The 19,245-nt window shown below is 45.0% G+C and overlaps 1 protein-coding gene across 1 annotated transcript in view; it reads right to left on the reverse strand.

The window, feature by feature from the left end:
• Positions 1-5,902: 5,902 nt before the first annotated feature.
• The window catches only part of fbxo41 (F-box protein 41), a 451,090-nt gene continuing 437,747 nt past the window's right edge, over positions 5,903-19,245 (reverse strand). The window contains exons 13-14 of the mRNA XM_080183008.1: positions 14,452-14,567; positions 5,903-10,325 (exon numbers count right to left, since the gene is read on the reverse strand). Of these exons, the coding sequence (XP_080039134.1) occupies positions 10,263-10,325; positions 14,452-14,567 (179 nt within the window). The 3' untranslated portion in view covers positions 5,903-10,262. The remainder of the gene's footprint in view (positions 10,326-14,451; positions 14,568-19,245) is intronic.

Raw genomic sequence — 19,245 nt, forward strand, 5'->3', positions numbered from 1 at the left:
TAGTGGGGGTGGGGCGGAGCAGGGTTTGAAATGCGTGTACTTTAATGCGAGGAGTATTCACAATAAAGTCGATGAACTTGCAGCGTGGATCAGTACCTGGGACTTTGATGTTGTGGCCATTTCTGAGACTTGGATAGAGCAGGGTCAGGAATGGATGTTGCAGGTTCCGGGGTACAAATGCTTTAGTCGGAGTAGAGAAGAAGGTAGAAGGGGGGGTGGGGTAGCATTGCTAGTCAAGGACTGTATCACAGTGTCGGAGAGAAAGTTTGATGAGGACTTGTCAGTTGAGGTAGTATGGGCGGAGATTAGAAATAGGAGAGGAGAGGTCACCCTGTTGGGAGTCTTTTATAGACCTCCTAAAAGTTCTAGAGAGGTTGAGGAAAGGATTGCGGAGACAATCCTGGTTAGGAGTGAAAGTAATAGGGTAATTGTTATGGGGGACTTTAACTTTACGAATATTGATTGGAGTTGCTATAGTTCTAGCTCGCTAGAGGGGTCAGTGTTTGTACAAAGCGTGCAGGAAGGTTTTTTGTCTCAGTATGTAGACAGGCCAACTAGAGGTGAGGCTATATTGGATTTGGTGCTGGGAAATGAGCCAGACCAGGTGCTAGACTTGGAAGTTGGTGTGCATTTTGGTGATAGTGACCACAATTCGGTTACGTTCACCTTAGTGATGGGAAGAGATAGGCATGAACCTCGGGTCAGCAATTTTAGCTGGGGTAAGGGCGATTATGAGGCTATCAGGAGTGAATTAGGAAGCATGGATTGGATTAGGGGATTACAGGGACTGGGAACGTCTGAAATGTGGAGTTTTTTCAAGGAGCAGCTACTGCGAGTCCTTGATAGGTATGTCCCTGTCAGGCATGGTGGATTTGGTAGATCTAGGGAACCGTGGTGCACTAAAAGAGTTGAGTCGATGGTTAAAAAGAAAAAGGAGGCTTATGTTAGGATGAGATTGGAGGGCTCAGATAGTGCACTAGAAAGCTTTAGATTGGCTAGGAGGGAGTTGAAGAGTGAGTTGAGAAGGGCTAAAAGAGGACATGAGAAGACTTTGGCTGATAGGATTAAGGAGAATCCTAAGGCGTTCTATAGGTATGTCAAGAACAGAAGGTTGGTCAGGGCAAGATTAGGGCCAGTTACAGACAGCAGGGGGAAGTTGTGTGTGGAACCGGAGGAGATTGGAGAAGTATTGAACCAATATTTCTCTTCGGTGTTCACGCAGGGGGACATGAATATAGCTGAGGAGGACATTGGGTTGCAGGGGTGTAAAATAGACAGTATTACGGTTGATAAAGAGGATGTGCTGGAAATTCTTGAGGGGCTGAAAATAGATAAGTCCCCTGGTCCGGATGGGATCTACCCTAGGATTCTCTGGGAGGCTAGAGAGGTGATTGCAGAGCCTCTGGCTCAGATCTTCAGGTCGTCATTGGTCTCTGGTGTAGTCCCGGAGGATTGGAGGATAGCGAATGTTGTCCCATTGTTTAAGAAGGGGAACAGAGACTTTGCCGGGAATTATAGACCGGTGAGTCTTACTTCTGTTGTGGGCAAGGTTTTAGAAAAAATTATTAGGGATAGGATTTATAGTTATTTGGAGTGTAATGAATTGATTAGAAATAGTCAACATGGTTTTGTAGCGGGTAGGTCGTGCCTTACTAACCTTATTGAGTTTTTTGAGAAGGTGACCAAAGAGGTGGATGGGGGTAAGGCAGTTGACGTGGTATACATGGATTTTAGTAAGGCGTTCGATAAGGTTCACCATGGTAGGCTTCTGCAGAAAATGCAGATGTATGGGATTGTGGGTAATCTAGGAAGTTGGATCAGGAATTGGCTATCAGATAGGAGACAGAGGGTGGTGGTTGATGGTAAATATTCATCATGGAGTGCAGTTACGAGTGGTGTGCCTCAGGGATCTGTTTTGGGGCCACTGTTGTTTGTAATTTTTATTAATGATCTGGATGAGGGTATAGTTGGGTGGATTAGTAAATTTGCTGATGACACCAAAATTGGAGGTGTGGTAGATTGTGAGGAAGGGTGTCATAGTCTGCAGGGAGACTTAGATAGGTTGCAGAGCTGGGCCGAGAGGTGGCGGATGGAATTTAATGCGGAGAAGTGTGAGTTAATTCACTTTGGTAGGAGCAACAGATGTGTCGAGTATAGGGCTAACGGGAGGACTTTGAATAGTGTGGATGAACAGAGGGATCTAGGTGTGTGTGTACATAGATCCCTGAAAGTTGGGAATCAAGTAGATAAGGTTGTTAAGAAGGCGTACGGTGTCTTGGCGTTTATTGGTAGGGGGATTGAATTTAGGAGTCGCAGTGTAATGTTGCAACTGTACACTACTCTAGTGCGGCCGCACTTGGAGTACTGTGTGCAGTTCTGGTCCCCGCATTACAAGAAGGATGTGGAGGCGTTGGAGAGGGTGCAGAGGAGGTTTACTAGGATGGTGCCTGGTATGGTGGGGAGGTCCTATGAGGAGAGACTGAGGGATTTAGGGTTGTTTTCGTTGGAAAGAAGGCGGCTAAGAGGGGATCTTATTGAAACATATAAGATGATTAGAGGTTTAGATAGGGTGGATAGTGATAGCCTTTTTCCTCGGATGGAGAAAGCTAGCACGAGGGGGCATGGCTTTAAATTAAGGGGGGGTAGCTACAGGACGGATGTCAGGGGTAGGTTCTTTACCCAGCGGGTGGTGAAGGATTGGAATGCCCTGCCTGCTGCAGTTGTAAATGCGTCTAGTTTGGGGGCGTTTAAGAGATCTCTGGATAGGTTTATGGACGAAAAGGGATTGGTATAGGCTAGTGGGTCATTGTTTTTGTAACTGGTCGGCGCAACATCGTGGGCCGAAGGGCCTGTTCTGCGCTGTAATGTTCTATGTTCTATGTTCTTTGTTTTTCCATCAGGCCCTGGGGACTTGTCTAACTAATGTTTCTCATGAACCCCAATACCTCCTCCTTTTTGATTTCAACATGATTCAAACTATCTATGAAGGACCTAAAAAGAGAGTTAAGAAGAGCCAGAAGAGGACATGAGAAGTCTTTGGCAGGTAGGATCAAGGAAAACTAAAGCTTTCTATATTAATGTCAGGAATAAAAGAATTATTAGGACAAGATTAGGGCCAGTCGAGGACAGTAGTGGGAAGTTGTGCGTAGAGTCTGAAGAGATAGGAGAGGCACTAAATGAATATTTTTCGTCAGTATTCACACAGGAAAGAGTCAATGTAGTCGAGATTCCACGCACCCACCACCCTCTGAGTGAAAAACTTAACTCTGACATCTCCTTTATACCTACTCCCCAGCACCTTAAACCTGTGTCCTCTTGTGGTAACCACTTCAGCCCTGGGAAAAAGCCTCTGAGCATCCACTCAATCAATACCTCTCAACATCTTATACACCTCTATCAGGTCACCCCTCATCCTTCGTCTCTCCAAGGAGAAAAAGACCGAGTTCACTCAATCTATCCTCATAAGGCATGCCACCCAATCCAGGCAACATCCTTGTAGATCTCCACTGCACCCTTTCTATGGCTTCCACATCCTTCCTGTAATGAGGCAACCGGATATGAGCACACTACTCCAAGTGGCGTCTGACCAGGGTCTTATAGAGCTTCAACATTATCTCCCGACTCTAAAACTCAGTTCCTTGACTGATGAATGCCAGTACACCATACGCTTTCTTAACCACAGCCTCTACCTGCAAAGCTGCTTTGAGCATCCTATGAACCCGGACCCCAAGATCCTTCTGATCTTCCACACTGCCAAGAGTCTTACCCTTAATATTATATTCTGTCATCCTATTTACCTGCCAAAATGAATCACCACACACTTATCTGGGTTGAACTCCATCTGCCACTTCTCCGCCCAGTCTTGCACCCTATCTATGTCTCACTGCAACTTCTGAATCCCTGCACACTATCCACAACACCTCCATCCTTCATGTCATCAGCAAACTTACCAACCCATCCCTTCACTCCCTCATCCAGGTCATATATAACAATCACAAACAGCAAGGGTCCCAGAACAGATCCCTGGGGCACTCCACTGGAGACCGGCCTCCATGCAGAATATGACCCATCTACAACCACTCTCTGCCTTCTGTGGGCAAGCCAGTTCTGGATCCATAAAGCAATGTTCCCTTGGATCCCATGCCCCCTCACTTTCTCAATAAGCCTTGCATGGGGCACCTTATCAAATGCCTTGCTGAAGTCCATATAAACCACATCTACTGTTCTTCCTTCATCAATGCATTTAGTCACATCCTCAAAAAATTCAATGAGGCTCGTAAGGCATGACTGCCTTTGACAAAGCTATGCTGACTATCCTTAATCATATTATACCTCTCAAAATGTTGATAAATACTGCGTCACAGGATCTTCTCCAACAACTTACCAACCACTGAGGTTAGACTCACTGGTCTGTAATTTACTGGGCTATCTCTATTCCCTTTCTTGAATAAAGGAACCACATCGGCAATCCTCCAATCCTCCGGAACCTCTCCCGTCTCCACTGATGATGCAAAGATCATCGCCAGAGGCTCTGCAATCACCTCCCTCGCCTCCCACAGTAACCTGGGGTACATCCCATCCGGTCTGGGCGACTTATCTAACTTGATGCTATTCAAAAGCTCCAACACATCCTCTTTCTTAATATCTACACGCTCAAGCTTTTCTGTCCGCTGCAAGTCTGCACTACAACCATCAAGATCTTTTTCCAACGTGAATACTGAAGTGAAGTATTCATTGAGCTCCTCTGCTATTTCTACCGGTTCTATACAAACCTTCCCACCATCATACCTGATAGGTCCTATTCCTTCACGTCTTATCCTCTTGGTCTTCACATACATGTAGAATGCCTTGAGGTTTTCCTTAATCCTGCCTGCCAAGGCCTTCTTTGAGGATTGCAGATGTGGTTCTTATTTTCAAGGAAGGGAACAGGGATAGCCCGGGAAATTACCGACCGGTGAGTCTGACCTCAGTGGTTGGTAAGTTGATGGAGAGGATTCTGAGGGACAGGATTTACGTACATTTACAGAAGTTTAGTATGATCAGAAATAGTCAGCACGGCTTTGTCAAGGGCAGGTCGTGCCTTTTCAGCCTGGTCAAATTCTTTGAAAATGTGACTGAACACATTGATGAAGGAAGAGCGGTGGATGTGGTTTACATGGACTTCAGCAAGGTGTTTGATAAGGACCCCAATGCAAGACTTCTTGAGAAGGTGAGAGGGCATGGGATCCAAGGGGCTGTTGCCTTGTGGATCCAGAACTGGCTTGCCAGCAGAAGGCAGAGAGTGGTTGTGGATGGGTCTTTTTCAGCATGGAGGTCGGTCACCAGTGGAGTGCCCCAAGGATCTGTTCTAGGACTCTTGCTGTTTGCCATTTTCATACATGACCTGGATGAGGAAGTGGAGGGATGGATTGGTAAGTTTGCCGATGACATGAAGGTTGGTGGTGTTGTGGATAGTCTGGAGGGATGTCAGAAGTTGCAGCGAGACATAGGTAGGATGCAAGACTGGGTGGAGAAGTGGCAGATGGACTTCAACCCGGATAAATGTGTAGTGGTCTGTTTGGCAGGTCCAGTGGGATGAAGGAGTACAATATCAAGGGTAGGACTCTTAGCTGTGTAGAGGATCAGAAGGAACTTGGGGTTTGGGTCATTAGGACTCTTAAATCGGCCTCGCAGGTGGAGGATGTGGTCAAGAAGGCGAACGGTGTACTGGCCTTCATTAATCGAGGGATTGAGTTTTGGAGTCGGGAGGTAATGCTGCAACTTTATAAGACCCTTGTCAGACCTCACTTGGAGTACTGTGTGCAGTTCTGGTCGCCTCACTACAAGAAGGATGTGGAAGCTATTGAAAGGGCGCAGAGGAGATTTACAAGGATGTTGCCTGGATTGGGAGGCATGTCTTATGAGGATGGGTTGAGGGAGCTTGGTCTTTTCTCCCTGGAGAGACGAAGGTTGAGAGGCGACCTGATAGAGGTTTATAAGATATTGAGAGGTATAGATAGGGTGGATTCTCGGAGGCTATTTCCCAGGGCTGAAATGGTCGCTACGAGAGGACACAGGTTTAAGGTGCTAGGGAGTAGGTACAGAGGAGATGTCAGGGGTAAGTTTTTCACTCAGACGGTGGTGAGTGAGTGGAATCGGCTGCTGTTGGTGGTGGTGGAGGCGAACTCATTGCAGTCTATTAAGAGACTTCTGGATGAGTACATGGGGTTTAATGGGATTGAGGGTTATAGTTAGGCCTAGTAGGTAGGGATATGATCGGCGCAACTTGTGGGCCGAAGGGCCTGTTTGTGCTGTAGTGTTCTGTGTTCTCATGACCCCTTCTGGCTCTCCTAATTTCCTTCTTAAGACCCGTCCTACTACCGTATAGTCTTTAGATCTCTAACATTACCTAGCTCCCTGGACCTTTTGTAAGCTTTTCTTTTCTTCTTGACTAAATTTATTACCGCTTCCGTGCACCATGGTTCCTGTAACCTACCATAACTTCCCTGTCTCTGGAACATTGCTACGCAGGACTCCAGACAAATATTCCCTGAAAATTTGCCACATTTCTTCCATATATTTCCCTGAGAAAACCTCTTCCCAATTTAAGTGTCTAATTTCTTGGAAATTAGAGGCTTTCCTGGCTCAGGTCACTGTCTATGTGGAGTTTACACATTCTCCTCATCTCTGCGTGGGTTTCCTCCAGGTGCTCTGGTTTCCTCCCACAGTCCAAAGATGTGCAGGTTAAGTTGATTGGCCATGGTAAAAATTGCTCCTTAGTGTCCTGAGATGTGTAAATTAGTGGGATTAGTGGGTAAAATATGTAGGGATATGGGGGTAGGGTCTGGGTGGGACTGTGTTTGGTGCAGACCTGATGGGCCTCTTTCTGCACTGTAGGGTTCTATGATAAAATCTATGATGATATTTGTGTACAGGACATACCTGGGCAATTTTCAACATTGCTGGCTAGGTGCCAGTGTTGTAGCTGTACTGGAAAAGCTTGACTAGGGGTGCAGCAAGTTCAGGAGCACAAGTCTTCAGGACTATTGCTAGAATATTGTCAGGGTCCATAGCCTTTGCAGTAGCAAGTGCCTTCAGTCATTTCTTGATATCATGTGGAGTAAATCAATTTGGCTGAAGATTTGGCTGTAGAGAGATTCTTCCCGCTGGTTGATGGATTCTTCCCGCTCAGAAAGGATAGCAGGACTAGAGGGCACAGCCTCAAGATAAGGGGGGGGGGGTCGCAGTTTAGAACAGAGTTGAGGAGGAACTTCTTCACTCAAAGGGTGGTGAATCTCTGGAATTTTCTGCCCCTTGAAGTGGTGGAGGCTACCTTGCTAAATATATTTAAGACACGGGTAGATAGGGTTTTGGTAGGCAAGGCAATTAAGGGTTATGGGGAGAAAGCGGGAAAGTGGAACTGAGCCACTTCAGATCAGCCATGATCTTATTGAATGGCTGGGCAGGCTCGAAGGGCTTGATGGCCTACTCCTGCTCCTAGAGAAGACTGAGGGGCAACCTAATTGGGGTGTTCAAGATTATGAGGGGCATGGATAGGGTGGATAGGGAGCAGCTGTTCCCCTTATTTGACGGGTCAGTTACGAGGAGACACAAGTGGGGTGGAGGTTTAGGGGATTTGAGGAAAAACCTTTTTACCCACAGGGTGCTGAAGGTCTGGAATGTGCTGCCTGGGAGGGTGGTGGAGGCTGGATGCCTCACATCCTTTAAAAAGTACCTGGATGAACACTTGGCACACCATAATATTCAAGACTATGGGTCAAGTGCTGGCAAGTGGGATTTGGTGGGCAAGTCAGGGCAGACACAATGGGCTGAAGAGCCTCTTTCTGTAAAACTCTACAACTCTAATCTTTAAATAAATTTAATATTAAGTAAAGGATCGGTGTCTGGTTTTCCGACTTCATCAACTGGCTTCAGAATGGCTTTGTCAGGCTTCACCTGACGAAGGAGCTGCGCTCCGAAAGCTAGTGGCTTTTGCTACCAAATAAACCTGTTGGACTTTAACCTGGTGTTTTGAGATTTCTCACTGTATTCAGGTTTAACAGAGGGCTCAAGCCATGGCAATAAGCCACCAGGTCGAGTTACTCCCCCTCCACAATAAGGGCCTGGCAGCTGTGAGCATTCTTTTTGGCTTCAGAGGCTTGAGGCACCCTCGAGTGCCCCGAATATTTTCTAAGGTTAGATGATTCGGCCCAGAGAGTGGGAGACATAGAGATGTAGAGAGAGAAAAAGATAAGTAGAGAGAAAGAGAAACAGATTTGTCAGCATATCAGCCATAGATTCTTTCACAACAAATATATCTTGTAGACTTTTTGACTTTTCAAGTCTGATTTCAGTCTTACTGCATTCTATAAATTTTTAAAATTCAAGGCTTTGCACTTCCCATTAATGAATGAAGATTAAATATATATATATTTATAAAAGTTAAATCTAATCCTACAACATATAAATAGCATTTCATCAGTCCAATTATAATTTCCTCAACATAGAACAGTTACTGCACAAAGGAGGCCATTTGGCTTATTGCGACTTTGCTGGTCGTCTAAAGGAACAATTCCCTGCCTCTCCCATAGCCTGAAAACTTACATGTAAATGCTAAGCTGAACAGTATGGCAGGAAGTTGCTGGCCATTCACGTCCCATCATCTCTGCAAGAGGGGGACGGAGAATTTGGCACTCAGCCAAATCTCTGGTCACTGCAACAGAACTGGAAAATCCCCAAGTGTGAACGGCCAGTGAATATTTTTATAACAAGTCACATAGGTGAGGGCATCCTGGAGTTTGGCACAGCTCTGACAGCCAGTTTACACTGATAATAATTAATACCAACAAAATAAATGCATCAGACTCTCACTCTCACATGCAATACGCTTACACAAAACCAGTCAGTGACATCCCACTAATCAGAACCATCACTATTATATCTCAAATGAATAAACAGCACTCTATCCTTGCTTACATCATGATGCAAAGTTAATTATAGAGACTTCAAAAGGCAGTTTTGATTCTTGGATGATGACTATAATGGGCTTTACATAATGCTGTTCTGAAATGAGTGCTTGCAGTGCTCAAGTCCATAATTGGCCAAAGAGGTGGCACTAACACATCAGTAAAGGCTTCAGTGGGTCTCAGGTTCAGAAGGACATTGCTTCAGAAAAGCTGATTTTAACAATGTGGTTAAAAACTTTACTATGGCTCGATCTCAGGTGGCCTTCATAATTAAAATAAAATTTAATCCAATACTTAATACAAAAAGAGGAGAAACCATTGTTATAATAGGTGGAATGAAACCTTCTGTAAATGAAAGGCAGCTGTAAGAGGTTAATATCATCCTTTCACTTCATAGTCAGTGAGTGAAATTTAGAACCATCTTAACTGATACTGGGGCTTGTGGACGCCAGCAGAAATAGCCTGCAGTATCGATGGTTAATGGTGTGATTCACAGAGCATCACTTGGATTGATACAATTTCCATTAAATGCAATCTCACCTGAACGGTCTCACTGGTTAAAAGCAAATGAGAAGTGGCACTTGGTCCCTTAGTTCATCCTTACTTACTGTCCGGCCAATAGGCCATGCAACTACCTTTCACTCCCACATCCAGAAATCCAATTCTTGAATGAATCAGTGTGTGGAAAATCGCTTTCTGACCTCAGATCTATGTTTATTAGACTGTATGTTCAGCTCTTCCTTGTTGAAGATGTAGTTTCATTTTAGTTGATATGTTACACACTTCTACAAGGTACCCTGTCAAGATTGAAGAATTTGAGTTGTCCTCCTCAGAAGTCTTTCCAGTCAGAAGTCATGCAGTTTGATACTGGCTATATTACAGGGTGAGACATCAGCTGATTTAGTGCTGGTTCCATTCACTTGTCTCACAGTTTGAACACAGAGAGTTTCAGTGGAATAATTAATGTTGATCCTTCACAGGACACTTTGTTGAGAAGTTACTTTGTTTGATGCTGATTCTAACAGATGGCTTCAATGAAGGATGACCTGAGTCAATGTTGGCTCACTTTGACTGAAAACTAGGTGTGAATTGAAGTTTTCATAATGTTATATTGCAGACAGTCAATTTAATTTTATATTAGGTAGATTCGCTTATTGATGGTTGTTGTATTCGTGACCTGAGCTGCACAAGATCCTACACAGCTCATTCATTTCTCTTTCTGATTAAACCTTTCAGTAAAAGGGTTTTCAATAAGTGGTACTTTGTTGTCTGAGTCATGGTTTCAGTTGAAATTGCTTCACTTTGTTTTTATAAACTTTAACAAACGCTTTCCGCTTTGATATGAAGAATTTTTGAAAAGCCGGGCCTTTTCTTCAGCGCCTATTTGATTAAAACAGAAACATATAATCTGTCAAATCAGTGATCTGTAAAGCATGCAAAATAAAGCTCATAGTACATGATCAGATGTGATATAAGAACATCAGAACAAAAGCAATAGTGACAGCGGTAGACCATTTGGCCCCTTTCTAATGGAGGTCTGTAACCAGTGGTGATTCTGTGCATCAATGCTGGCACTTCTGCTGTTTGTTATATTGTGTGCAGTTCTGGTCACCTCACTACAAGAAGTATGTGGAAGCATTGGAGAACGTGCAGAGGAGATTTACCAGGATGCTGCCTGGTTTGGAGGGTAGGTCTTATGAGGAAAGGTTGAGGGAGTTGGGGCTTTTCTCTTTAGAGTGGAGAGGGATGGGAGGCGACTTAATAGAGATTCATAAGATGATGAGGGGGATTGATAGAGTGGACGTGCAGAGACTATTTCCTCAGGTGGATGTAACTGTTACTAGGGGGTTTATGGTGGGAGATACAGGAGGGATGTCCGAGGTAGATTCTTTACTCAGAGTGGTTGGGGTGTGGAATACACTGCCTGATGTGATAGTGGAGTCGGACACTTTAGGAACTTTCAAGCAGTTATCGGATAGGCACATGGAGCACACCAGAATTATAGGGGTTGGGATAGCTTGATCTTGGGTTTGGACATAGCTCGGCACAACACTGAGGGCCGAAGGGCCTGTACTGTGCTGTAATGTTCCATGTTCTATAGATTCTTGCTAACATTATACTCCATCTGCCAGGTCCTCGCCCACTCGCTCAGCCTATCCAGATCCCTCTGCAGACTTTCCACACCCTCCACGCAATTTGCTTTTCCACTCATCTTCGTGTCATCAGCAAATTTCGTCACCCTACATTCAGCCCCCTCCTCCAGATCACCTATATAAATGGAAAATAGCTGAGGCCCCAGCACCGATCCCTGCGGCACTCCACTAGTCACCAACCGCCAACCAGAATAGCACCCATTGATACCAACTCCCTGCTTCCTATTAGACAGCCAATCCTCTATCCACACTAACACCTTACCCCCAACTCCGTGCACCCTAACCTTCTGCAGCAACCTTTCATGAGGCACCTTATCAAATGCCTTTTGAAAATCTAAAAACACCACATCCACCGGTTCCCCTCTGTCTACCGCACTAGTCATGTCCTCATAGAAATCCAATAAATTCGTTAAACACGACTTCCCCTTAACGAATCCGTGCTGTGTCTGCTCGATCAAACCATTCTTTTCTAGGTGCCTCGCTATTTCTTCTTTGATGACGGATTTAAGCATTTTTCCAACTACAGGCGGTAAACTAACCGGCCTATAATTCCCTGCCTTTTGTCTGCTACCTTTTTTAAACAGCGGTGTAACATTAGCTGTTTTCCAATCTTCCGGCACTTCCCCGGAATCCAACGAATTTTGGTAAATAATTACTAAGCGTCCACTATCACCTCTGCCATTTCTTTCAGAGCCCTGGGGTGCATTCCATCCGGTCCTGGGGACATGTCTACCTTCAGTCCCATTAGTCTATCAAGCACTACCTCTCTAGTGACAGCAATTGCATTCAGGCCCTCAACTCCTACCATCTTTCTATCTTTAAGATCCGGCAAACTATTTGTGTCCTCCTCCATGAAGACTGAGGCAAAAAACTTATTTAAAGCCTCAGCCATTTCCTCATCTCCCACCGCTAAATCCCCCCTCTCATCCTCCAAGGGTCCAACGTTCACTCTAGCCAGCCTCCTCTTCTTTATATATTTGTAAAAACTTTTACTGTCATTTTTTATATTTAGTGCTAGTCTAGTTTCATACTCTATCTTTCCTTTCTTTATCACCTTCTTAGTCATTCTTTGTTGATTTTTAAATTTTTCCCAATCTAAGACGTGGGTTGATGGGTTTTTGATAAGAGAGGGGATTAAGGGTTATGGGGAGAGGGCGGGAATGTGGAACTGAGACACGACAGATCAGCCATGATCTTATTGAATGGCGGGGCAGGCTCGAAGGGCTAGATGGCCTACTCCTGCTCCTATTTCTTATGTTCTTCTAATCGCCCACTATTTTTTGCCACTCTGAACGCATCAGCTTTTAATTTAATACTCTCTTTTATTTCCTTCGATAACCACGGCTGGTTATCCCTTCTCCTACATTCCTTCTTTACCATCAGAATATATTTCTGCTGAGTACTGAAAAAGATCTCCTTAAAAATCCTCCACTGTTCCTCAGCCGTCCTACCAACCAAACTGCGCCCCCAATCTACATTTGCCAATTCCTCTCTCATCCTATCGTACTCCCCTCTGTTCAGAGGATACAGGTTCGGTACCCTACTTTCTCATCCTCCATTTGCATCAAAAACTCAACCATACAATGATCGCTCGTCCCAAGAGGATCCCTCACAAGAAGATCCCTAATTCTTCCTGCCTCGTTACACAGCACTAGATCTAAAATAGCTCGCTCCCTTGTACGTTCCGTCACATACTGTTCAAAGAAACTATCCCGACAGCATTCCAAGGACTCTTAAGAACATAAGAAATAGGAGCAGGAGTAGGCCATCTAGCCCTTCGAGCCTGCCCCGCCATTCAATAAGATCATGGCTGATCTGTTGTGGCTCAGTTCCACTTTCCCGCCCTCTCCCCATAACCCTTAATCCCCTCTCTTATCAAGAACCCATCAACCCGCTTCTTAAAAATATTTAGCGAGGCAGCCTCCACCACTTCAACGGGCAGAGAATTCCAGAGATTCACCACCCTTTGAGTGAAGAAGTTCCTCCTCAACTCCGTTCTAAACCGCCTCCCCTTTATCTTGAGGCTGTGCCCCCTAGTCCTACTGTCTTTTTTGAGCGGGAAGAGTCTCTCCACCTCTATCCTATCCATCCCATTCATCATCTTATACGTCTCAATGAGATCTCCCCTCATTCTTCTAAACTCTAACGAGTACAAGCCTAGTTTATTCAGCCTCTCCTCATAGCTCAATCCCCTCAACTCCGGTATCAGCCTAGTAAACCTCCTCTGCACTCCCTCCAGGGCCAAAATATCCTCAAGCCCACTGCGTCCGACTTGGGTCATCCAATCAATATGCAGATTAAAATGCCCCATAATTATCACCGTTCTGTTTCTGCACGCATCATTTATTTGCTTGTTTATAGCCCGCCCCATCTCTAAGTTATTATTTGGGGGCCGAGAGACCACACCCACCAGCGTCTTCCTCTCCTTACTATTCCTTATCTCCACCCACAACAATTCCACGTTTTGCTCTTTGGAGCCTATATCTTCCTTTACTACCGCCCTGATATTATCCTTAATTAACAGAGCTACCCCACCCGCTTTTTCCTCCTGTCTATCCTTCCTAAACACCTGATACCCCTGGATATTCAGCTCCCAGTCCCTGTCACCCTGAAACCACGTTTCTGTAATGGCCACTAGATCATATCCATTTGTGCTGATTTGCGCCATCAGCTCATTCACTTTGTTTCGAGTGCTTCGTGCATTCAGGTAAAGTGTCTTTATACCAGCCTTTATCTGGACTTTATTTGAAGGAACGCTACTAACCTTTCTCATGCCCCCTACTCCTTTTATTATAGGGACATCCTCAACATTTTCCCGTGCCCGTACCCTCTCCTTTACTTTAGAGTTTGTAATTTCCCCCCACCCCTCCCCAGTGGGAGCCCTATCTACAGTCCTAGTTATACGATTCGCCAGGTCTCTGGTCCTGGCACGATTCAGACTAAGACCATCCCATCTGAACAGGTCCCATCTGCCCCAATACTGGTGCCAATGCCCCATAAGTTCAAACCCAAGTCGCTGGGTCAAATCCTGGAATTCCCTCCATAATGGCATTGTGAGTCAGCCCATACCACATGGACTGCACCGATTCAAAAGGCAGCTCACCACCACCTTCTAAAGGCAACTAGGGATGGGCAATAAACGCTGGCTAGCCAGTGATGCCCACGTCCCGTGCACGAATAAAAAAAAATTACTTTGCAATTCCTAAATACAAAAATTATAAGTCTTAAAATTGTAAAACCTTAAGTATTAATTGGATCTGGTGGGAGTGAATAATGATTGGATCAGGTGGGAATGAATATTGATTATCTGGTGGGATTCCTGATTATTCCTGAATCCAGGATAGGGAATTTACCTGAAGTTTGGTGACCATTTCCTCAAACAACTTGCGAGCTTCTGGGCTCTCAGGATCCTCAAAGTAATCGACGATACCAATGTGCACCACAATCGATTTCAAACTGCGACAGACACCTTGGGAAAGGAAGAACATTTAGTTAGACAAACAGTCATTTTATGGCACAGAACTTGAGTGGGCCAACTCTTTCTCTTGCTATCCTCTTGCAAGGTTCATAGTGGGAGTTATAGGAGGGATGTCCGAGGTAGATTCTTTACTCAGAGAGTGGTTAGGGTTTGGAATGCACTGCCTGCTGTGATAGTGGAGTCGGACACTTTAGGAACTTTCACGTGGTTATTGGATAGGCACATGGAGCACACCAGAATGATAGGGAGTGGGATAGCTTGATCTTGGGTTCGGACATAGCTTGGCACAACATTGAGGGTCAAAGGGCCTGTACTGTGCTGTACTGTTCTATATTCTATAATTATTCGAATTGAGTGAGATTATGTAAAAAGAGATTCTTGACCAATGAGGGAATCAAAGGATGTCAGGGGTTATATATTCTAGTGATAAAGAAGGAATGTAAGAAAAGGGATAACCAGCCGTGGATATCAAAGGAAATAAAGAAGAGTATTAAATTAAAAACCGATACATACAGAGCAGCTAAAAATAGTGGGGAATTAGAAGATTGGGAAAGATTTAAAAAACAAAGAATGATTAAGAAAGTGATAAAGAAAGATAGAGTATGAAACTAAACTAGCTCTAAATATAAAAAACGATAGTAAAAGTTTTTACAAATAAATAAAGAAGAAAGTGGTTAGAGTGAATGTTGGACCCTTGGAGGACGAGAGGGGGGATTTAATAGTGGGAAACAAGGAAATGGCTGAGACTTCAAATAAGTTTTTTGTGTCGGTCTTCATGGAGGAGGACACAAACAGCTTACCGAATATTAAAGATAGAGGGTTGGTAGATGAGGTCCTTAACACAATTACTGTCACTAGAGAGGTAGTGCTTGGTAGACTAATGGGACTGAAGGTAGACAAATCCCTGGGACCGGATGGAATGCATCCCAGGGTACTGAAAGAAATGGCAGAAGTGATGGCAGATGCGTTAGTAGTTATTTATCAAAACTCGCTGGACTCTGGGGAAGTGCCGGCGGATTGGAAAACAGCTACTGTTAAGCAGCTGTTTAAAAAAGGTAGCAGACAACAGGTTGGGAACTACAGGCTGGTTAGCTTAACATCCGTAGTTGGGAAAATGCTAGAATCCATCATTAAAGAGGAAACAGCAGGACACCTAGAAAAGAACAGGATTGAGGTACATAAGGAGGAGGTGTTAGCCATTCTAGAAAGTATGAAAATAGATAAGTCCCCTGGGCCAGATGGGGTTTATCATAGGATTCTCTGGGAGGCTAGGGAGGAGATTGCAGAACCTTTGGCTTTGATCTTTATGTCATCATTGGCGACAGGTATAGTGCCGGAAGACTGGAGGATGGCAAATGTCCCCTTGTTCAAGAAAGGGAGTAGAGACCATCCAGGAAATTATAGACCGGTGAGCCTTACTTCTGTTGTGGGCAAGTGATAGGATTTATAATCATCTAGAAAGAAATAATTTGATTAGGGATAGTCAACACGGTTTTGTGAAGGGAGGTCGTGCCTCACAAACCTTATCGAGTTCTTTGAGAAGGTGACCAAAGAGGTGGGTAAGGGTAAAGCAGTTGATGTGGTGTACATGGATTTTAGTAAAGCGTTGCTAAGGTTCCTCATGGTAGGCTACTGCAGAAAATACTGATGCATGGGACTGAGGGTGATTTAGCAGTTTGGATCAGGAATTGGCTAGCTGATAGAAGACAGAGGGTAGTGGTTGATGGGGAATATTCAACCTGGAGTTCAGTTCCTAGTGGTGTACCACAGGGATCTGTTTTGGGGCCACTGCTGTTTGTCATTTTTATAAATGACCTGGATGAGGGGGCTGAATGTAGGGTAACAAAATTTGCTGATGACACGAAGATGAGTGGAAAAGCGAATTGTGTGGAGGACGCAGAAACGCTGCAGAGAGATCTGGATAGGCTGAGTGAGTGGGCGAGGGCGTGGCAGATGGAGTATAACATTGGCAAATGTGAGATTATCCACTTTGGAAGAAATAGTAGTAGGATGGAATATTATTTACATGGTGAAAAGTTGCAGCATGCTACGGTGCAGAGGGACCTGGGGGTCCTTGTGCACGTGTTGCAAAAGCTCAGTCTGCAGGTGCAGCAGGTGATCAAGAAGGCGAATGGAATGTTGACCTTTATAGCGAGGGGGATAGAATATAAAAGCAGGAAGGTCTTGCTGCAACTATACAGGGTACTGGTGAGACTATACTGGAGTACTGTGTGCAATTTTGGTTCCCTTATTTGTAAAAGGATGTATTGGCCTTGGAGGGAATGCAGAGAAGGTTCATAGAACATAGAACATAAGAACATAAGAAATAGGAGCAGGAGTAGGCCATCTAGCCCTTCGAGCCTGCCCCGCCATTCAATAAGATCATGGCTGATCTGAAGTGGATCAGTTCCACTTTCCTGCTTTCTCCCCATAACCCTTAATTCCCTTGTCTGTCAAAAACCTATCTACCCGTGACTTAAATATATTCAGCGAGGTAGCCTCCACCACTTCAACGGGCAGAGAATTCCAGAGACTCACCACCCTTTGAGTGAAGAAGTTCCTCCTCAACTCCGTTCTAACATAGAACATAACAGTACAGTCCAGGCCCTTCGGCCCTCGATGTTGCGCCGACCAGTGGAACCAATCTAATGACCCTCTAACCTAAACTATTCCAATGTTATCCATATGCCTATCCACTGACCATTTCAATGCCCTTAAAGTTGGCAAGTCCACAACTGCTGCTGGCAGGGAATTCCACACCCTTACTACCCTCTGAGTAAAGAACCTACCTCTGACATCCATCCTATAATTACCACCCCTTCATTTAAAGCTATGTCCCCTTGTGTTAGCCATCACCATCCGAGGTAAAAAGCTCTCACTGTCCACCCTATCCAATCCTTTGATCATCTTGTGTGCCTCAATCAGGTCACCTCGTAACCCTCTTCTCTCCAATGAAAATAACCTCAAGTCCCTCAGCCTTTCCTCATAAGACCTTTCCACCATACCAACATCCAGGTAAACCTCCTCTGCACCCTTTCCAATGCCTCCACATCTTTCTGATAATGCGGCAACCAGAACTGTACACAATACTCCGTGCGGCCGCACCAGAGTTTTGTACAGTTGTAACATGACCTCATGGCTCCGAAATTCAATCCCTCTACCAATAAGAGCTAACACACCGTACGCCTTCTTAACAACCTTATCAACCTGGGTGCCAACTTTCAGGGATCTATGCACATGTACCCCGAGATCTCTCTGCTCGTCAACACTACTAAGAGTCCTTCCATTAGCCCTATATTCTGTACTCCTGTTACTACCAGGCTGTTACTCTACCAGTTCACCAGGCTGATACCGGAGATGTGGGGGTTAGCATATGAGGAGAGATTGAGTAGATTGGGTCTGTACTTGTTGGAGTTTAGAAGGCTGAGGGGGGATCTTATAGAGACATATAAGAGATTGAAGGGGCTAGTTAGGGTAGAGGTAGAGAGATTCTTTCCACTTAGAAAGGAAACCAGAACTAGAGGGCACAGCCTCATAATAAGCGGGGGGGATGCAGTTTAGAACAGAGTTGAGGAGGAACTTCTTCACTCTCTGGTGGTGAATCTCTGGAATTCTCTGCCCACTGAAGTGGTGGAGGCTACCTCATTGAATATATTTAAGTCGTGGATAGATAGGTTTCTGATCGATAAGGGAATTAAGGGTTATGGGTTAAGTGGAACTGATCCACTTCAGATCAGCCATGATCTTATTGAATGGTGGGGCAGGCTCGAAGGGCTAGATAGAACATAGAACATAGAACATTACAGCGCAGAACAGGCCCTTCGGCCCACGATGTTGCGCCGACCAGTTACAAAACAATGACCCACTAACCTAAACCAATCCCTTCTTGTCCATAAACCTATCCACGGATCTCTTAAACGCCCCCAAACTAGGCGAATTTACAACTGCAGCAGGCAGGGCATTCCAATCCCTCACCACTCTCTGGGTAAAGAACCTACCCCTGACATCCGTCCTATAACTACCACCCCTTAATTTAAAGCCATGCCCCCTCGTGCTAGATTTCTCCATCAGAGGAAAAAGGCTATTACTATCCACCCTATCTAAACCTCTAATCATCTTACATGTTTCAATAAGATCCCCTCTTAGCCGCCTTCTTTCCAGCGAAAACAACTCCAAATCCCTCAGCCTCTCCTCATAGGACCTCCCCTCCATACCAGGCAACATTCTGGTAAACCTCCTCTGCACCCTCTCCAAAGCCTCCACATCCTTCCTATAATGTGGGGACCAGAACTGCACACAGTACTCCAAGTGCGGCCGCACCAGAGTTGTGTACAGTTGCAACATGACGCTGCGACTCCTAAATTCAATCCCCCTACCAATAAACGCCAAGACACCGTATGCCTTCTTAACTACCTTATCTACTTGATTCCCAACTTTCAGGGATCTATGTACACATACACCTAGATCCCTCTGTTCATCCACACTATTCAAAGTCCTCCCGTTAGCCCTATACTCTACACATCTGTTATTCCTACCAAAGTGAATTACCTCACACTTCTCCGCATTAAACTCCATCCGCCACCTCTCGGCCCAGCTCTGCAACTTGTCCAAGTCTCCCTGTAAACTATGACACCCCTCCTCACTATCTACCACACCTCCGACTTTGGTG

The sequence above is a fragment of the Carcharhinus amblyrhynchos genome, unplaced genomic scaffold, assembly GCF_965287045.1.
Source record: "Carcharhinus amblyrhynchos unplaced genomic scaffold, sCarAmb.v2.hapA chromosome_115, whole genome shotgun sequence".
In the NCBI taxonomy this organism is placed as follows: domain Eukaryota; kingdom Metazoa; phylum Chordata; class Chondrichthyes; order Carcharhiniformes; family Carcharhinidae; genus Carcharhinus; species Carcharhinus amblyrhynchos.